The 19,698-nt window shown below is 44.5% G+C and overlaps 1 protein-coding gene across 1 annotated transcript; it reads left to right on the top strand.

The window, feature by feature from the left end:
* Window positions 1–1,017: 1,017 nt before the first annotated feature.
* Window positions 1,018–5,986, top strand: S1pr1 (sphingosine-1-phosphate receptor 1). The gene is made up of 2 exons (XM_036191085.1): window positions 1,018–1,380; window positions 3,100–5,986. The coding sequence occupies exon 2, from the start codon at window positions 3,262–3,264 to the stop codon at window positions 4,408–4,410; it is 1,149 nt and encodes a 382-aa protein (XP_036046978.1). The 5' UTR covers window positions 1,018–1,380; window positions 3,100–3,261; the 3' UTR covers window positions 4,411–5,986.
* Window positions 5,987–19,698: the final 13,712 nt, after the last annotated feature.

Genomic DNA, 19,698 nt, shown 5'->3' with positions numbered 1-19,698 from the left:
CTGTCAATTGAAACTGCACAGCAGAGGAAGTTTTGCGTTCACATCTGCTAAGGGTGGGAGGCAGGGCGACCAGGGGACTTGGGTGGAACCTCTTTTTAACAGTAGGGCAAGACATAAAGGCCCTGAGTCTACTACTCAAACAAACCTAACCAAGGCCTTCTCAGCCTCAATCTCTTAAGTATTATCTACTAAGAGAAAATGTGGGTAAAGTGTGACTCTTTTGATTTGGGGGAATCTCTTAGTTATCTCTCAAATGGAAAGGAAGGGAAGGGATCCTAGCTTTAGCTGGGCAGCGGGAGGTGCTGGCCTGTGAAAAGCCAGACAACCCTTTCCCCTGTGGAAATTCCTGGGCTGCCTGACTGTTTAAATCTCTGAGGTCGGAGTTAGCAACCCACCTCCTCAAAGGCCCCAGCGCTTCCCAGAATCTGGGGCACACCGCCTGGCTTTGCGCTCAGCTGAGCCAGGGGAACCCCCACGCAACACCAAGCCCGGCGCTGGCCCACTTCATCGCGCGCCCGGGGAAAGCCACTTTCTGCCCACCAGACCACAAGTTTCAAGGCTTCGCTAGGATCCGAGTGGAGGGGGGAGGAGGAGGAGGAGGACAGAAGCATTTCGGTGCCTTCGGGCTGCTGGCCTGGGGCCTCTCTCGCTGTCCCTTCCCAGGCTCTCCTCCCTGCGGCGCAGCGGCGACTCTCTCGGCGGAGGCTTGAGTTTCCCCTGACCTCGTGGAAGTGGCCCTAGGGCATCGGGCCACTCGGATCCTCAAGGCTGCGGGATCCGGGACCAGGAAGGTCCTCCACGAGATGCAGGCTGTCCTCTGCTCTCTAAGATTTTAGCGAAGAAAAGTTTTTCAAGGGATCCCCATCTCTAGTTTCTGAGTCCTCTCCAGCGCTGGGGTCCTCGGATAGACGGCGAGAGTTGTGATTTGTGAATTAGAATTTAGGGGCTGCCAGGCTCCGCCCCTTTTCTTTCCCCTCTCTCTGCTGGTTGGGGCAGAGGGGTTCCTATTCATTTGGTTTGATTTTAGTCACTCTGCCCCAGATCTTTCTTAGAAGCTGCTCCTCAGCAGCGTGGACCCGGAGGGGCCCCCTGCCGCTGGCAGAGGGCGGAGAAGTTAAAGGCGTTAACCCCTCCCAGTCCCTTCCTAGAAGAGCCACCCAGCCTCGGCGGGGCGCTCAGAGCCTTCGCTCTGCCGCCGAGTGGTGCGGGCAGCCGCAGGCAGGGCTGGCCATTGGAGTGCACGGCTGCGGAGGGAGGGGACCCCAGCGCAGAGAACTTTGCGAGTGAGCTGGTCGCCGTCATTGGGGACAGCAGCAAGATGCGGATCGCGCGGTGTAGACCCAGAGCCCCGCGGACGCAGCTTCGTCCGGCTTGAGCGAGGTAGGGGGTTGCGAGCCTCTCAGGCTCCGGAGCCGGCTGCGGGGCGCCCGGGTGCCCAAGAACTAAGCTTTAAAATCGAACGAAACAAACAAAAACTTTTTGTTTTTGTCTTTTTTTAAAAAAAGTGCATTACCAGGTTACTATGGAGCCCATCTTGATTGGCTTCTTCTTGGAAGAAGTGAATTGGAGTTAGTGAAGTTCAGAAAAGGATTAATCCCAAAATTGTAGAAACCACTGTGGGTGGGGATGGGGGGGCGCAGAAGCTGCTATTCATTAGAACGGAGAAAAAGGGAGAAGCTTATTTTTGGAAATCCTATAGACAAAATGATCAGGCATCACGGCAGTGACTTCCACTGCTTGAGAGTGGACTGTACTATTAGGGAAAGGCAGGATTTCCTGAACTTTTCTGTCATAGAAATGACTTCATGGTTCTAGTTTTTTTGTTCGTTTTGTTTTTATTCCATTATTATCACGTTGATCCGTTACTAGGTAGTCTTTAAAGTACTTAACTAGTGCTGTGTGTCCTTCCTCTAGAAGTTACTAGTTAATGTGAGAGAAGGCAATGTTGGGGGTGTGGGGCAGGGGCGGGGATTAATAACGGTAACTAAAACTGGCCATGAGAATTTAGCAGTATGTGTTTCTGGAAAGTAATGTGCCTGAAGCTAAAAGAAAGTGGCATGCTCGTTATCCCAAGCAGTGTGACTTCTCTGTGCATGCGTGTGTTGGCTAAAGTCAAAACAGGCAATCAGTTCATGTAGAAACTGCGATTTGCAGCGATCTCGTAGGAGGGGTTCTTGATGAATACCTTTAACTTTAATAGGTTTACTTGTGGGGGGGAGGGTGGGGCGGAGGAGTAAAGCAAAAAAATAGAAAAAGAAGAAGAAGAAGAAGAAGAAGAAGAAGAAGAAGAAGAAGAAGAAGAAGAAGAAGAAGAAGAAAGACTAGGCAGTTGCTGCATGGAGGCGCCAAGCTTTCCTGTTTACTGCAAGGCCTGGCGGCCCACACCTCGCTGCGCCCTCTGACCCAACCCTTAGCACACCTGCTCCTAGGGAGTTATTAATAGGGCCTAGAAAACGACTTAGGTTGTCAAATGGTCCTCCTGAAAATCTACTTTCCTGAATGGTAATTAGGAGGTGGGCTGATCTCTATGAGCTGTGTGTGTGTGTGTGTGTGTGTGTGTGTGTGTGTGTGTGTGTGTGTGTTGGGGAGGGGGCAGGGGTGTGCATGTCTGCATGGCACTCAGATCTTCTGTGAGAAGAGGCCCTTGGGGCTGGTGGCCAGCAAGCCGCTGAGCTGGTGACCACTTAAAGGAATCTCAGGGTTGGAAGCTGGAGGCGGCAATGCCAGGGGAAATGGTGAGGGCTTGAATGCTAGAATAGGGGGCCGTTTCCCGGTCCCATTTTGGTGGACTCAGTGACCTGAGGGAAGGTTAGCCTCTTGTCAGAGTGTTCATTCTGGGTAATATTTACCCCCTCTGTTCCAAAATTTATCTCTCTCGAGTTTGTTTATTTTTGTTTTGTTACTAGAAATGATAATTTGAGGTGTTTTTTTTGTTTGTTTGTTTGTTTGTTTGTTTTTTTTTTAATGTCCTGCCTGTGCTCTGGCCAAGTTTCCTTAAAACAAATCAACAAGAAACTGGAGCAGTGCCTTGGCCAGAATGAATTATGCTAGTGTGCTGGGCCTCTTCCCTGATTCTCTTTTCTTTGTAACTTGTTTAAGGCTGCTGTTTCGGAGGCCCTCTCCAGCCAAGGCAAAGCTACACAAAAAGCATTGGATTGCTCACTGACCCGGCCCTGCTGTAACTGAAGGACCGCTCAACCTCACCCTCTAGCGTTCGTCTGGAGAAGTACCACCCCAGGCTCTTGGCGACACATTGCGGCTATGGTGTCCACCAGCATCCCGGTGGTTAAGGCCCTCCGCAGCTCAGTCTCCGACTATGGCAACTATGATATCATAGTCCGGCATTATAACTACACAGGCAAGTTGAACATCGGGGTGGAGAAGGACCATGGCATTAAGCTGACTTCAGTGGTCTTCATTCTCATCTGCTGCTTCATCATCCTAGAGAATATATTTGTCTTGCTAACTATTTGGAAAACCAAGAAGTTCCATCGGCCCATGTACTATTTCATCGGCAACCTGGCCCTCTCGGACCTGTTAGCAGGAGTGGCTTACACAGCTAACCTGTTGTTGTCTGGGGCCACCACCTACAAGCTCACCCCCGCGCAGTGGTTTCTGCGGGAAGGGAGTATGTTTGTGGCTCTGTCAGCCTCTGTGTTCAGCCTCCTCGCCATTGCCATCGAGCGTTACATCACCATGCTGAAGATGAAGCTACACAACGGAAGCAACAGCTCACGCTCTTTTCTGCTGATCAGTGCCTGCTGGGTCATCTCCCTTATTCTGGGTGGCCTGCCCATCATGGGTTGGAACTGCATCAGCTCACTGTCCAGCTGCTCCACCGTGCTCCCGCTCTACCACAAGCACTATATTCTCTTCTGCACCACGGTCTTCACTCTGCTCCTGCTCTCCATCGTCATCCTCTACTGCAGAATCTACTCCTTGGTCAGGACTCGAAGCCGCCGCCTGACCTTCCGGAAGAACATTTCCAAGGCCAGCCGCAGTTCTGAGAAGTCGCTGGCCTTACTGAAGACCGTGATCATTGTCCTGAGTGTCTTCATTGCCTGCTGGGCCCCTCTCTTCATCCTCCTGTTGTTGGATGTGGGCTGCAAGGCGAAGACCTGCAGCATCCTGTACAAAGCGGAGTACTTCCTGGTTCTGGCTGTGCTGAACTCGGGTACCAACCCCATCATTTATACTCTGACCAACAAGGAGATGCGCAGGGCCTTCATCCGGATCATATCCTGTTGCAAATGCCCCAACGGAGACTCCGCTGGCAAATTCAAGCGGCCCATCATCCCAGGCATGGAATTTAGCCGCAGCAAATCAGACAACTCCTCTCACCCCCAGAAAGACGATGGGGACAACCCAGAGACCATTATGTCTTCTGGAAACGTCAACTCTTCCTCTTAAAACTGGAAGCTGTTGATACTGGGGAAGCATTCTGACTCGGTCACCCATTACCCCAGAATTTAAAAAAAATATCTCTTATTCTCCATTGCTGCCGGGAAGGAACTACTGGGAGCCTGAGAAGGGAGGGAAGGGAGAATGTGCCGCCTGGTGATGCCATGATGTAGGTAGGTAGTTCTTGTGAACAATGCACTGGAAAGGGTGGAGATAAGGTCTGGTCTGCAGTGGGTTTCCTGCCCTCCCCCATACCCTGGAGCTTTGATTTTGCACTGAGCCAAAGGTCTAGCATTGTCAAGCTCCTGAAGGGCTCATCCGACCCCTTCTCAAAGACTAAGGTCCCATGAGAAAGTGTCCCTGGAGTTTTGAGATGTGATCTTTCACTGTAAAGGCCAAGTGAGTATGTGCCCTTTAGCATGGTAGGGTGGTGTGCATGTCCCACTCCCCCTCTTCCCTTCTCACCCTCTCTCCCCTTCCTACCCCTTCTCCATAGTCTTTTACTTTATATCTTAACTGTCTGTCTAACTGTCTGTCGGCATTTGTTCACCAGAACGGGGTTGTGCAGGAGTGTGTTTATTGATTGTCTGAAAATGGCAGGCTGTTGATAGGAAAGGCTATTTGCTGAGGCCAAAGTTCCCATGTAAGCTCAGTCAAGTTGTGGGGGATTTGGTAGGCCATCTTTATGATGAAAGTGTGTTCCTTAGTCCTCGTGCATTCCTTATTCTCATTACAACCATGATGGACATGTGTTTGCAATGGGAATAACGAAGTCTACTTTATTTGAATTATAGCAACCAGAATCTTAGATGTGTCCTTTAGTCCGTGTGCAGTCCTTATTCCCATTACAATCATAATGGGCATGTGTTTGTGATGGGAATAACGAATTCTACTTTATTTGAATTATATCAGTCATGATCTTAAATGCGTCCTTTAGTCTGTGTGCAGTCCTTATTCCTATTACAACCATGATGGACATGTGTTTGTGATGGGAATAACGAAGTCTACTTTATTTGAATTATAGCAACCAGGATCTTAGATGAACCAGGGGAAAAACAGCAGAAAGCAGTGATGAATGGTGTTAACTTCTGCAAACCAAGAGTCATTTATTGATTTCTCTCTCTAACCAATACAATGTCTTTGGCACTTTTATTGATTATTTTAGACTGTTGTGTGATCAGTTTCAAACAACCGGGGGATGGTTATAGCTTGTTTGTGATTTTTGAATGTATTTGTTCCTTTGAGGTCATCTTAATGAGTTTTTTCCTAACCTGTGTTAACATCATTGAATGTGTAGTTCTTAGGAAAGGGCTACCTACCCTCTTGTACCCGAAAAAGCATTACTTTAACTGACAGGGAACATCAGGAATTCTTCATTTCAACTGTCATTAGCTAGTTATGGGGATGTAAATGTTACAGAGAATAAAAATATATTACTGTTTCTTTAGTATGGTTTTTCAGTGCAATTAAACCAAGAAATGTCTTTTTAAAAAAATTAGTATTTAATAGGTTCCTGACTTTTGTGGATCATTTTGCACATAGCTTTATCAACTTTTAAACATTAATAAACTGATTTTTTTAAAGATCCTTTTGTGAAGAGAACTTTTTAAAAATCATTCACTGAGATATCTGTTGGTTATGTGGCTCTTTGGAATTAGAATTAAGAGCAAATTTGTGGTACACTTTAAAAGCTTTTACCTTGATACGCTAGGGTATGGAAAAAATGTGGTTTGTTTAGAAACCACTCTAGCTTTTTCAGGAAGAGAAACTTCAATAAACTAGCATTAAAGACATGTAGAGAATAAGAGAAAAACCATCAACTTTCTAAAGACCACAGCAAATAAATGTAACTATTTGAATTTCAAAGTGCATTGGGGTGAAACAAAATTAAGTGTAATAATTCCACTTTAAAATAAACAATGAATTCTTATATCTATTTTGAATTATGATTTAGATGATCGGTTCAAACGCAACTACAAAAGCATACAACTTTCTAAGTCCTTTAGCAATCTGCTGGTGAAGAGAAAACCTGATTAATAGGAGGTAATACTAAGTTACTCAGTGCCTTGTACTTTTTTTGGTTTGTCTGTTTTTAAATCAAGGTGGATTCCAGGCTTGCCTCATGCTCACTCTGAAGATGAATGTCAACTTTTAATTCCCCTGCTTCTGCCTCTTCCTCAGTGCTGGGCCCAGGTTCATGCTGGGCTGGGGATTGAACCCAGGTCCTTACACATGCTAGGCAAGCACTCTACCAGCTGAGCTACATGTCTAGCCTCAAAGCCATCCCCTTTTCTAGGACACCATCTTGGTTCTTATGAGAACAATATGGGACTGTGCAGTATAGATTATGACAAGTAGAATACAAAGTGGGTGATCACCCCCCCCACACACACACATCATTTAAAAATTTCTCAGTATCCCTGGCCATGTAAATATTTATACTAAAATGAAGACAATTGGGAAATGAAAGCATACAACACAAAATTATTACAACAGTCAACTCTTGGAGATCTTGTCATCTTTACCACAGATGAAATGGGAGTACTTCAGCATGTTTGGCTTTCCAGCCTATGGTTACTTTTCAGAATTTGTGTTCCCAAGTGTCATTGAACATGCACAGGACAGGACACAGTTGGGACATGAAGATAAACCTCACCTACTAGAGTAGATGTCATTTCTGGGTGAGGTTAACTGTGGGAAAGAGAGTGTGTTCACTAAGGAAACCTTAGGTCATAACCTCCAGCTTCCTGAAGGAAATGCCAAAAGTGCTCGGAAGACAAAGGGCTGGGAACAAATGAGAATGTCTCTATCCATCTGTCTGTCGAGGCGGAAGGGGTGACTTCATGTTCCACTCACTTCCTCGAGCTTTCATTACAGGCTCAGGCATAATGGAAAAGTGTGTCCATTTTTCTTTGGTGGATGATAAAACTGCTTTTGGTCTTATCTCCAGGCACAGGATGACTCACGATATCAGAACAGATGGGAGCCCCTTGATGACAGGTCAATATTCTTGCCCACCTCTGAGCACAGCATCCTGTGGACGTGCTTTCTTCCAGCACCACCAGGCAGTGAATCTCATTTGGAGAAAGCTGGGCAGTTGTAGATGTGTGGAAGTCTTGGTTCTAGTTGAGATGCAAAGGCAGAGAGGAAGGAATCTGGGGTTGTATACTACCATGTATATCCGATTTTAATTGAGTGTACTCTAAGGAGTGAGATGAGAAAACCCCTTAGTGATTGACTACATATATATAAATATATACACCCATATATGTATATATATGCATACATAGCTGGGGGTGTAGCTCTGTTGGTTGAGAGCTTGTCTAGCATGCAAAAGGCTGTGGGGGTCCATCCCCAGTAACATATAAACCTCATGTGGGTGTGGTAGCAATCCCAGGAAGGAGAAGTAGGAAGATGTGTAGTTAAATATTGAGTTTGAAGCCATCCTAGGATATGTGAGACCATGTCTTAAAAAAACAAGTGTAGTCTTGTTCAAGAGAAATGAGAGGCCTGTGGAACTACTTAATGTTTTTGTGTAAAAATTCAATTAGTTCTCAATATCAGGGAAGCTACAAAATGGCATTGTATAGTATTTGATCCTCGACATTCAACATTATTCACATCACAGAGCATTCTCTGGGGCTGTGGAGATGGCATAGGAGGTAAAGGCTTGCCACACAAACACAAGGGCTTGAGTTTGGTTTTGGAAGGCCTTTAATGGTAAGAACTGGAGCAGGGAGTGGTGGTTAATGCTTACAATTTCAGTAAATGAGAGGCTGAGGCACGAGGATAAAGGATTCGAGGCGAGCTTTGGCCAAGTGACAAATCGGAGGCCACAATGGGCTATATGAGACTCCATCTTAAGAACTAAAACTGCTACTACCAAATACTGTGATAGTATTCGGAAGTCAGAAATCTAAGTGCAAGTTTTGAATTCATGCATCTGTGCTCATTACCTACTAGACTCTATGGAATAATATTGACACTTCATCTGTAATGTCCAGAATCCCCGTTTTCCCCCAATATAAAAAAATCTGCTTGTTAAATTAATATTTTTGTCCTTTGGAAATTGTGCTGGTTTCTGCTCCAGACACTGCCTGTGTTAAGAAATGTGCACATCTTTTTGGTACTTCCCAGACAGCACTTCTCTCAGACTTTGGACCCCTTTGTCCCTATGCTCTCTCTATCACTGAGATGGCTCACTTCTAAGCATCTGTTTGGAGCTGCTACTCCGAAGGGAAGACTTCAGACGAATGGTGGGTGCTTCTGGAAAATGCTACAAAATAAGGACTGGGGAATCCAGTAACTCTCAGTGGTAACAGTCCCATGTTCATGGGAAACCAGGTATAGTGCTAGAGCAGTCCATTTTAAAGTGTTCTATGTACAGAATCGCTAAAGAGCTTCTTAATAGTCACCGGCTCAGCAGCGTCCTCTATAGTCCTAGTACTCAGGAGGATTTCTGGGAGTTTGCATTCCCATTAAGAAAATACTAACAAAAAGTCGCTGGTTCAAAAACTAATCTCTAAGTAAAAGCTATTACAATATGCACAGTAAGTATTTGCTGTGAGTTTTTGTAGGTTCTATGTAATGGTATTATTCTTCTTATATAACTAACTAATTTATTTAATTTATTTAATTTTTTTGAGACAGGAACTTGCATAGCCTAAGCTGGCCACAAACTTATTCTGAATCTGAGGCATGCACCATCACGCCTGGCTCTAAAATTTTGTTTTTGAGGTAGGGTACAATATAGTGCAGGAGGGCCTCAAACTACTTGAAGATGGGCATGAACTTATGAATTTGCCTTAACTGATCAAGTTCCAAGATTACCGGTGAGTGCTACCACACCCAGTGTATGCAGTGCTAAGATGCAGAACACAGAACTTCCTGCACACTAGACAGACTCAGACACTGTACCAGACACTCTACCAACTGCACTGTGTTCTTTTTTTGTTTTTTAGATGACTCATCCCATTCTTCTGATTGGTGGTGTTTTTCCAAGGGCACCTAACTAATTTTATCAAACTAAATTAGATCTCATTTATTTTTAGAGTTGATTTGTTTGCATTTTTCCCTGAATAGTTTCTAAACATATTGAGGGAGGAATCATAATGAACCCAAAACAAAAGAAAGCTTTACAGACTGGAAATATCCTTTCCCTGTGAGCACTGTAAGTAGTGTTGGTATGTGTGTGTGTGTGTGTGTGTGTGTGTGTGTGTGTGTGTGTGTGTGTATAGTGTGAATGTGTGAGTGGGGGTGGGGAGGGTTGGTGGAGGAGACAGGTATGTACATGTGTCTTTTGAGATAGGGTCTCATTCTTCGGTCCAGACTGTCCTTGATTTTCCTGTAGTCCCCTGCCTCAGCTTGCTGAGTGCTGGGTGACAGGTGAGGGTTACCCTGCTCAGCACAGTAAGTTCCTGAAGACGAGAAATCATAACAGATTGCATCATTTCCCCCACGCTTCCTTTGTGCCTCTTTGATGTGCCTCACGTCTTACGAGGAAAAGGACATGACCGAGCCATCTACACACACCTTTGCTTCTAATTCTGTGTTAGCTGAATCTAGACTCATCTTTCAGAACATTCCAGGAGACAAGACAGGTGCAGGTAAAAACTTTCAGAGTGTCTATGTACACACACAAGAGATTTTCCTGGGCATGAAGGTACATGTTCAGAGTAGCTAAAGTCGGAGGGTTATGAATGACCCTATCTAAAAAAAAAAAAAAAAAAAAAAAAAAGAGGCTTTTGTTTCTGGGGGAAGGGGTGGTCAATGAATATGCTCAGTGTACAGTAAATATATATCCAAAATTTTTAAAAAAGAAAAATACTTTTAAAAAGACACCAGCTGGACGGTGGTGGCGCACGCCTGTAATCCCAGCACTTGGGAGGCAGAGGCAGGCGGATCTCTGTGAGTTCGAGGCCAGCCTGGGCTACAGAGTGAGTTCCAGGACAGGCTCCAAAGCTACACAGAGAAACCCTGTCTCGGAAAAAAAGAAATAAAAAATAAAAATTAAAAGACACCAAAGCAAAATCCAAAAGAGGGGCAAGAAAGCAAGTCAAAAGAGCTGGGAAGACAAGAAAGGAGGTGATATTAGACATACAGTTCGTTCAGTCAGTTCAGTCTTGTTCTTTTCACAGTCCTTGATGAAAGCTAGAACCAAGAGCCAGGCTGGTCCATGAGGGAAATCTGTCTCAGTGCATCCTAGCCTTGATTCCTGTGCTTGTTTCTGGCCTTTGGGTTCCCATGGTTCCTATTTTCCCCATGTTCTCTTTCATTCCTTTGAGATCTCCAAGATTAACACTCAGACTTAGCTCTGTGTAAAGGTGTAAGCAATAGCCCAAAGTGAGTTGTGGATCTGAGGGGTTAGAAACGACTGTCTTGTGTCCTGTGGAAGCTTCCCCACACTCCCAGCCAGCAGCTTCCTGGTTGATGACAGGCAGCCCGCACGGAATACTACTCAGTTACTACTAATTCTTTCTGGCTTTTGTTTTAAGATTTATTTATTTTTTATGTGTACAATGTTCTGCCTGCATGTATGCCTGCAGGCCAGAAGAGGGCACCAGATCTCATTATAGATGGTTGTGAGCCACCACGTGGTTGCTGGGAATTGAACTCAGAACCTCTGGAAGAGCAGTCAGTGCTCTGAACCTCTGAGCCATCTCTCCAGCCCCACTACTGATTCTTTTAACAATCTGTACAAATCTCAAAACCATTATGCTGAAAAAAAAAACCCAAAACAACAAAACAAAACAAAAACAGTCTCCTGTTGCATAAGCCCCTGAGGTGAAGTCCAGAAAAATGCAAGACTGGGACTAGAGAGATTAGTCCGTGGGGAAGGGTGCTGCTCACCACTCTTGCCAAGGATCTGAATTCCGTTCTCAGCACCCATGTCAGGTGGTGTGCAACCCTTTATAATTCCAGTTTCAGGGGATCCAACACTTCCCTGCCTCTGCCAGACTTACACTCATATGCACTCATATAATTAAAGATAGTAAAAAGATACCTTTTTTTAAGAAGGAAAGTAAAATCAATGTATAGAGATCAAAAAGAGCATGAGCAAGGACTCAAGAAAAGGAAGAGGAAGGATTTCCAGGTTGTTAAGAATTCTTTATATTGTATCTTTTTCCTTAAGAAGCATTGATTATTCGGACGTATATATCTGCCTAAAATTATCCAACCATATTCTAAAGACAAATAAAAATTTTAAAAATCCAAGATGGCTGGCTCCTGCTTCTAAGTACAAGCTCAGGACAGGGTCTCCTCTTAGAATTCTGGAAAGATTCCACGGAGTTCAAGAGAATGTGGCAAACGTCCCAGAATAGTCCATAGAAGAGCATGTGATCTCTTTGCATTTATCTCATGCTCCAGGAACAAACCATTAAACTACTAAATAATCATGACCCAGTGGTGCTCTCTTACTTCCATAGGATGAGAAATTGGCTTAGCCTCAATGTGCGTAATCCCTGGAGAATCTCTGTGTGGGTTGGAAGGGTCTAGGGGTACAGTGAACGTTTCACAATAAAAAAAATGCATCAATGTTCAGATTCCACTCTTATGAATTTATAGAGGGCTATAAACAATCTTAAGAAGAACACAATTTATAGACTGGTAAGGATGCTGAAGTATATTAGCATTGGAAACGTGTACAGAAGTATGCTAAACCATGGCCACATGAGCAAACCTATAAAAAGCATTCAGTCAGATAAGAGCAGCTCCCTGAGTGTAAGCTCTACATGGATAGAAGTATTGGGCAGAGATTTAAAGGGTAGAGAAGACCACACAGAAGCCAGGTATGTTGTCTGCCTGTCCTCAGCCAGCTCTAGGTGTAGTGGAACAGAGGTGACATGTTTCAAGTGTTCCACAAGTCCTGTGACAGGCTGATTAGATATTAATCAGGACCAGAAACAGGAAAGAAGGGGAGATGCTGCCTGGATCTGCAACGGGATGGAGAAGGCAGTAAGCTGCTTGCTTATCTGCTTCCTGTAGAGGCATCAAAGCCATGGTGTGGTTGACCTTCCTGCCCCACCTCCTCCAGCATACTGTCCACTCTCCCACCCATTCAGCGGCCTGGTTGTGTGTTGTGATATGGGGAAATGATTGGCAGGGACCTTGGCTTTCTAGAATGTGCAATATCTATTGTTTTTGTTCTAGTGCTTCTGTGGCCTCTTCCCTTGAGTAAGGGATGATGACATGGCAAGAAATACTTCTTTTTTTTTTTTTTTTTCTTTCAGGAATCTATTCACCGTCCTATACTTCCTCCAATATTTTTAGTTCTGCAGTATTTCACTTAGACAGTGTGGTTAGGTCAGGCCTGGTGACTTATGCTGTAATCCCAGCACTCGGGAAACCATAGCAGAAGGAAGCCTGGGCTGCATAATGAATTTTCCAGGCCAGTCTGGGCTACCGAGGAAGAATCTGTCCTTAAAAACCAAATGAAATGCTGGCTATATGGCTCAGCAGGTAAAGGTTCTTGCCAGGTGAGCCTGGGTTGGACCCCAGGCTCCTATGTAAGAGTGGAAAGTTCTCTCCACTGACTCCGGTACAGCATTGTTCTCCAACATCCACGTGTGTTACGGCATGAGTGCCCACAAACACACACAGCACATGCATACACTAGAAAACAGCAGCCACAACACAATGCAAAGCAGATGAAGTGTGCTTGATGCTGACAGCTTCCAGCCCTGACTCGATTCGATGTCTCTCAATCACCTTAAATGAGCTGGAATTACGTCATCTGGAAGAGGGAGTTATTAGACACTGTTGTAAAAATTGGTATGGTGATTTTTCGGGTTGTTCATGGTCTGTGTGATGAAAAGCATTTGATTTCTGTTAGATCAAAGTGTTTTACATCGTTGCCAGCTTCTGCTTCACCTGAGAGGCAAAATGTGTAACTTAAAAAAAAAATGATTTTTATTTGTGTGTGTGTGTGTGTGTGTGTGTGTGTCTTGTGTCTGTGTGCACGCTAGCTCAGGCCAGAAGAGCAGAAGAGGACATTGTAGCTTCTAAAGCTAGAGTTACAGGTGGCTGTGAACCGCCTGACATGGGTGTAAGGATTGGAACTCCCATCCTTTGGAAGAGCAAGAAGCTCTTAACCACTGAGCTATCTCATCAGCCACTAAGATGCACAGCTTTTCAGGAGAGGAAACATAGCATGTGCTTTTAATGATCAGAATTATGATGACGTGAGTCATGGAATAGAAAGTCATTGAAGAATTTCAGAGACGTGCCTCTGTAGGTCTCTTGTATGCTTCCTGCTCGACTCCGTCAGCACCCCAGGAGCTGTGAGCCCCAGTTCAGTGCTTTAGCCGGAATGAATGGGAGCTGACTGAGTCACATCTGTTAGACTTTGTGTTTGTAGGTAGGGTCCTACTGTGTATTGAAGGCTTGGAAGGCTTCTGCCTCTGCTTCTCCTAAGAGCTGGAACTACAAGATGTATCACTATGCCTGACTCTATTTGCTGCTTTCTTCTGTTTATTTCTTAATTTTGAAACAGAGTCTTGTGTGTCCCAGGCCAGTTTACAACTTGCTATACAGCTGAAGATGACCAGATGACCTTGAACTTCTGATCTGCACCGTCCCCTCCCTGCCCCGCTTCATCTCCCAGGTGTTAGGATTGCAGGAGAGCACCACCACACCTGGTTTATGTGGGGCTAGCATTGAACCCCAGGCTACCTGAATGCTAAGCGAGTGCTCTCTCAACTGAGCTGCACCCCAGGCCCACTTGCTATTTTTATGATTTTTAAGAATGCTAATCACTCAGGTGTCTGCACCTCTGTGACCAGCCCTGCCCCTCAAAGTGAACCATCTCCTTGGAGGTAGAGTGTCTTCACAGCTTTGTACAAATGAAAATATTTATTTCTAATTTCAGAGTTTCTCTCACTCCTGTCTAGACACGATAGATAAAAACAAATTTAGATTGCCAGTAAAGTTATGTTCTAAAATAAGAAAATATTTGTGAGAAATCACTTGTAAAAACATGAGCTATCAGACGCCTGGAGACTCCGCTCACCCGGCTTCTGTGGTACCAAAAATAGAGGTTGGTTAGCTCACATGCTGTTCTGCCTCAGCAAACTGCGTGTGGCCACCTGCAGAGAGAGCCCTTGGTTTCTCTTCCTTGTCTAGATGTCAGTCAAGGCAGCTTTGAGAAAAACACAGATTGTCATACGCCTTTCTCATGTGGAAGTGAACTAGGGTATCAAAGAAGCTTCCCTAGGTTGTTGTTCAACCTGAGAAACACTTTGTCATAGGCTCAATAAGATGGTCTGGAGGGTGAAAGTGCTGGCCATGCAAACCCAGTGAGTTCAACACCTGGAACTCAAGTTCAAAAACTGCACTTGGTGGCGTTCATCTTCCCAGCACACCTACTCAAGATGGGAAACAGAGGCAGGAGAATTGACCTCAGGTTTGTGGGCCAGCTCTTCTGAGGAACTCGTACAGCAGCAACAAGAGACTCTGCCTTGATGGGGAAGCAGCAGAGAATCCATTCTCTGACTTCCATGTGTGCTCTGTGGTACAGGTGCACCAGCACGCACACCAATAATAATAATGAATTTTTAAAAAAAGGTAAGTAGTTTGCAACAGTTAACTGGATATTTTTTATGTCATTACCTTTTGTAGTTGGTGAGAGAGGGGGGCAAGACACACATCTGTGCAGTAAACATGTATGTATGCATTCACACACCTGTGTGCCTAGGCATATGAAGGCCGGAGGTCAATGCAGGTGTCTTCTCCAATTGCCTTCTACCTTATCTTTTAAGACATGTTCTCTCGCTGAGCCTGGAGCTCAGTGATTCAATGAGTACACATAAGAGTAGGACACAGTGACATGCTTTCCTGTGACCCTAGTGCTGTGGGGGTTGAAGGAAGGATAGCGCTGAAGTAATTGGAGAAGGCACCTGAATTGACCTCTGCCTAGGACATATGAACACACACAGAGCAAATTCAGCTTGAACAACTGAGTGATAGTCTGTCTCAAAAACAAAAAAGACCTATAAGATGGCTCAGTGACAAGGGGGCTTGTAGCCAAGAGTCACAACCTGAGTTTGAGCCCCAGGTCCTACATGGCAGGAAGAGAAAAGAGTCCTATAGACTAGCCTCTGATTTCCACACATTGGCTGTGGCATGAGTGTGTGCAGTCCCCATAGAAATAAATAATACTTGTAGATGAATTTCTAAACAGTCGTATTAAATAAGAAACACAGAGCCAAATACAAGGGTAATAGCCAAAGAGATCAGAGAAATAACGAATAGCCATGACTAGCCTTAGCTTACCACCATGCAGTAGCTTGCCCAGAGAGAGCTTCTTCCTGTCTAAGCTGAGCTTTTATTACCTTCCTGTTCTGCCTTCTCACTGGCTCTAAGCCCAGCCACATGACTTCCTCGTCACTGCCTGTCTATTCATACCTCCAGGTCTCTGTGGTTGGTACTGGGGTTAAAGGCTCATGTCACCACGCTCGGCTGTGTCCTTGACCACACAGAGACTCTGCCTGCTCTGTGATCAGATTAAGGGTGTGTGCTATGACCCCTGACTTTTGTTTTATGACTCACTATGACCTCTGATCTCCAGACAAACTTTATTTATTAACATACAGATAAAATAACACATTTCACCACAAATAAAGTATCACCACAAATACGTACATACATAGATACATACATCTTAAAAAAGAGTGTTTTGCTTGGATGTATGTCTGTGCACCTCATGTGTGCTGGTGCCTGCGAAGGCCAGAAGAGGGCATCAGATCCCCTGGAACTGGAGCTATGGATGGTTGGGAGCTGCCACTTGGGGGCTGAGAACTGAATCTGGGTCCACTGCAAGAGCAACAAGTGCTCTAGACTGCTGAGTCATCTTTGCAGGACCTAGGTGAGAACACTAAAAATAGATAAATAAAAATAGACACCTCCTTTTTTTCTAGCCTAGGGAGGTATTCACTGTCTGTATCTTGAAAGGACACAGAGAACTGGCTTACTGAAAGTCTCCCCACAGGAAATACTCCCTCTGGAAAGACAGAATAGTCTTAGTCCACACAGGTTGTGAGTCAGTTAAAAACTGCACTTAGTAGCCAGATATCATGGTGCTCGCCTTTAATCTCGACACTGGGAGGCAGATCTCTGTGGGTTTGAGATCTACATGCATACCTACACATACCTAAGTCATAAATAAACATATGGGTAGATGGATAGCAATAGGTAGATATATAGACACATAGATAGGAGCTGATGTAGTAGTTAATTATAACAGCAGTGCCCCAGTGACGGAGACCCCTGGATTTTACTGTCTCCCCTCAAGATATTAAATTCACTTATTTTCTCTTTTTATTCTTTTGAGGCATGGTTTCTTTGTAGTATGAAATCTAAACTATCTTTTAATAAAAAAAACCCAGACCAGATATTGGGGTAAATGCTGAAAGATCAGAGAGACAAAGGAACAAGCCACAGCCACCACCTCTTAGATCACCAACTCCTCAGCCCCCAAAAAGCCTCAGACTGAAAGGGAGGCTTCTGCCCAAAGGCCTTTAGTTCCTGTCTCCTCACGCCTTATATTCCTTTCTCTGCCCAGCCATCACTTCCTGGGATTAAGGGCGTGTGCTTCCCAGTACTGGGATTAAAGGTGTGCCACCACTGCCTGGCTCTGTTTTCTCTCCTAGACTGAGTCAATCTCATGTACTCCAGGGTGGCTTTGAACTCACAGAGATCGAGATGGATCTCTGCCTCCCAAGTACTAGGATTAAAGGTGTCTGCTACCACTGCCTGACCTCTATGTTTAACCCAGTGGCTTGTTCTGTTCTCTGATCTTGAGGTAAATTTTATTAGGGTACACAATATATCACTACATTTTCTTATGTATCTCAGACTGGCTTTGAACTAATCATTCAGTCTCAGCCTTTCAGATTCCGGTGCTGGGATTATTGAACCATCTGCCACCATATCATATCAATTAAAAATGATCTATGCAATGAACAAAAATGTCTTGTCACAGTTCTGAAGGTTTCAAGTGTAACTTTAACAATACATATATATATTTTTTTTTATTTGAGGTATGTGTGTGTGTTTGTACATGCACGTAGGTGCCCTTGAAGGCCAAAAGAGGGCATTTGACTCCTTGGAGCTGGAGTTATACACAGATGTGAGGCGTCTGCTGTGGACTTTAGGAAGTGTCTCCAGGTTCTCTGTGAGAGCAGCAAGCGCTCTTCACTGCTGAGCCCCAGCATAAGATCGGTTTTCAGGGATTATCTCCTTTCCTCATAATGTGGTAGAAGCAGAGAGGGAGAGAGAGCAGAGTAAAGAGAGGGCAAGAGAGTAGACAGACTTTTTAAAAACCTTTTGTGATTTTGTAGTTCTCAAATTTTCCTTCTCAGAAAAAATTCTTTCTACATAATTTTTGTCCAGCAGATACGATAAACCTATAGGGAATATGGAAGAATTTAATACACATTGAAGAAGAAAAAAAAACAGACAGCTATAGAAATGACTTTCATTTGACTGTCCTGCTGTACAGTTGAGTGTAGTTGTTCAAACCTGTTCTCTCGTCAGTCTGGAAGCTGAAGCAGGAGGACCACCACAAGTGAGGGATTAGGCTGACTTTTATAGTGGATTCCAAACCAGCCTGGCCTACAAAGTGAGGCTTTCTATCAAAAATTCAAAACCCAAAGCAAAACAAAAAGCCACCATGTGATCAAATATTATGATGTGTTCCCCGGAGAGGGTGGTTTTCAGGCCACCACAACTGCCTCTGGTCACGTTGAGACTGAGTCCTGGCACCACGGCTGGAGTTCCTTGTGCTTTGTGGAAGACTGACTCAAGGAACCGTGTGTGTTGTTACCACAGTGAGTCTACATTAGACTTCGCATCTCACTATCAATTAAGAATGCACTGGCGGGGAATTCATATTCAGAGCTAAGTCAATCATAATAATGTTTTATTTTTGTTTTAAGTTCTTCCCACGAAGCTTTCATTCAAATCTACCTACAGGAAAAGAGGACTTGTCATACAAAGGAGGTTTCCTACATCAGGGGTCACTATAGTTTCTCTGTGCTCTAAGCTACTCACATTCTTTATATCTGACTGTATGGATTCTTATGGAATTTGGAGGAAATCCATGGCATTCACCCTTATTACAGAGGCTATAATACCATCCTAGATAAAATAAACAAACTTGGTAAGCATGGTTTCTCCTTTCCCAATTCCTTTTTTGGTAAAGCACAAATTGAGGGTGCATCTCTGGTTCCCATATTTTGGAGTCAGCAGGGTGTCCAGAGGACTGTGGCTGTCCCTTGGAGTAATCTCTCAGATCAAGGTCATTCACATTCCACGGCTCTCAGTAGGCACCACTGACAGCCCAAGGCAGAGTTTTGCTTTCCACTTGTGAGAGAATGAAGAGGCCCTGCCAAGGTTCCAGAACAGAAACAAAGCTTAAGCCCCTTAATGTGATGAACTAATATGAACATGTGAGCACACAAGCTCTTTCCCACTGAAGTCCCCAATGCAGGGACCTCGGATGCAGGCTGACAACCAGTGTCCACCAGGAATCAGCAATAGGGAGAAACGAATTCTGAAAGGAGCCAAGTTACGAACTAGGGAAAATAAGAATCTAATCTGGTTAGCTTTGTTAAGATAGGAATCCCCATGGTTCTATTTCTTATGGAACTGGATATATTGTCATTAAAGAGAATTGAAATAGAAAGCATGTACTCTAGCCAGGCTCAAACTTCGGCTTTAAGTAGGCTGAACTATTCCCTTAGACTGTGAAAATAGTTCCAGATATTTTTTGGTTAATTAGCACACCTTAGAAAAGGGCATTTATAGAACATACAGGACACAGGAGGAACTGGAAAGCAATGGTGGAATTGAGCAAGGCCTCTGGCATGCCCTGATTCCTTCTGGAATGCTCTGGCCTTCCAGACAGTGTGAGGCCACTGTTGTTTTGTCCCAACATCCCTCAGGGCAGAACAGACAGTGAGATCAGCTTCCTGAATAAACCTGCAGGCCCTTGCAACCAGTGGAAGAACCTTCAGGAGGTTCCTTAGTCTGTTTAGATGTAACTTTTCTCTGCTTATTTATTCTAGTGTAACTGAGGATTTGGAGCGGTGGTTCTCAACCTGGGTCACAACCCCTCTGGGGGTCAGATGAACCTTTCACAGGGGTTGCATATCAGATATCCTGCACATTTACAATATCAGATATTTACATTGTGATTCATAACAGTAGTGAAATGACAGTTATGAAGTAGCAACACAAAGAATTTATGGTTGGGGGTCACCACAACATGAGGAACTGTATTAAGGGGTCAAAGCATTA

The sequence above is a fragment of the Onychomys torridus genome, chromosome 6 (genome assembly GCF_903995425.1).
Source record: "Onychomys torridus chromosome 6, mOncTor1.1, whole genome shotgun sequence".
Classification (NCBI taxonomy): Eukaryota; Metazoa; Chordata; class Mammalia; order Rodentia; family Cricetidae; genus Onychomys; species Onychomys torridus.
Note: the sequence above shows the minus strand (reverse complement) of the source record. Positions and strands in the feature narration are given on the sequence as shown.

Bases quoted from the DNA above. Each gene is read 5' to 3' on its own strand.
- S1pr1 (XM_036191085.1), top strand. From the start codon at position 3,262: ATGGTGTCCACCAGCATCCCGGTGGTTAAGGCCCTCCGCAGCTCAGTC.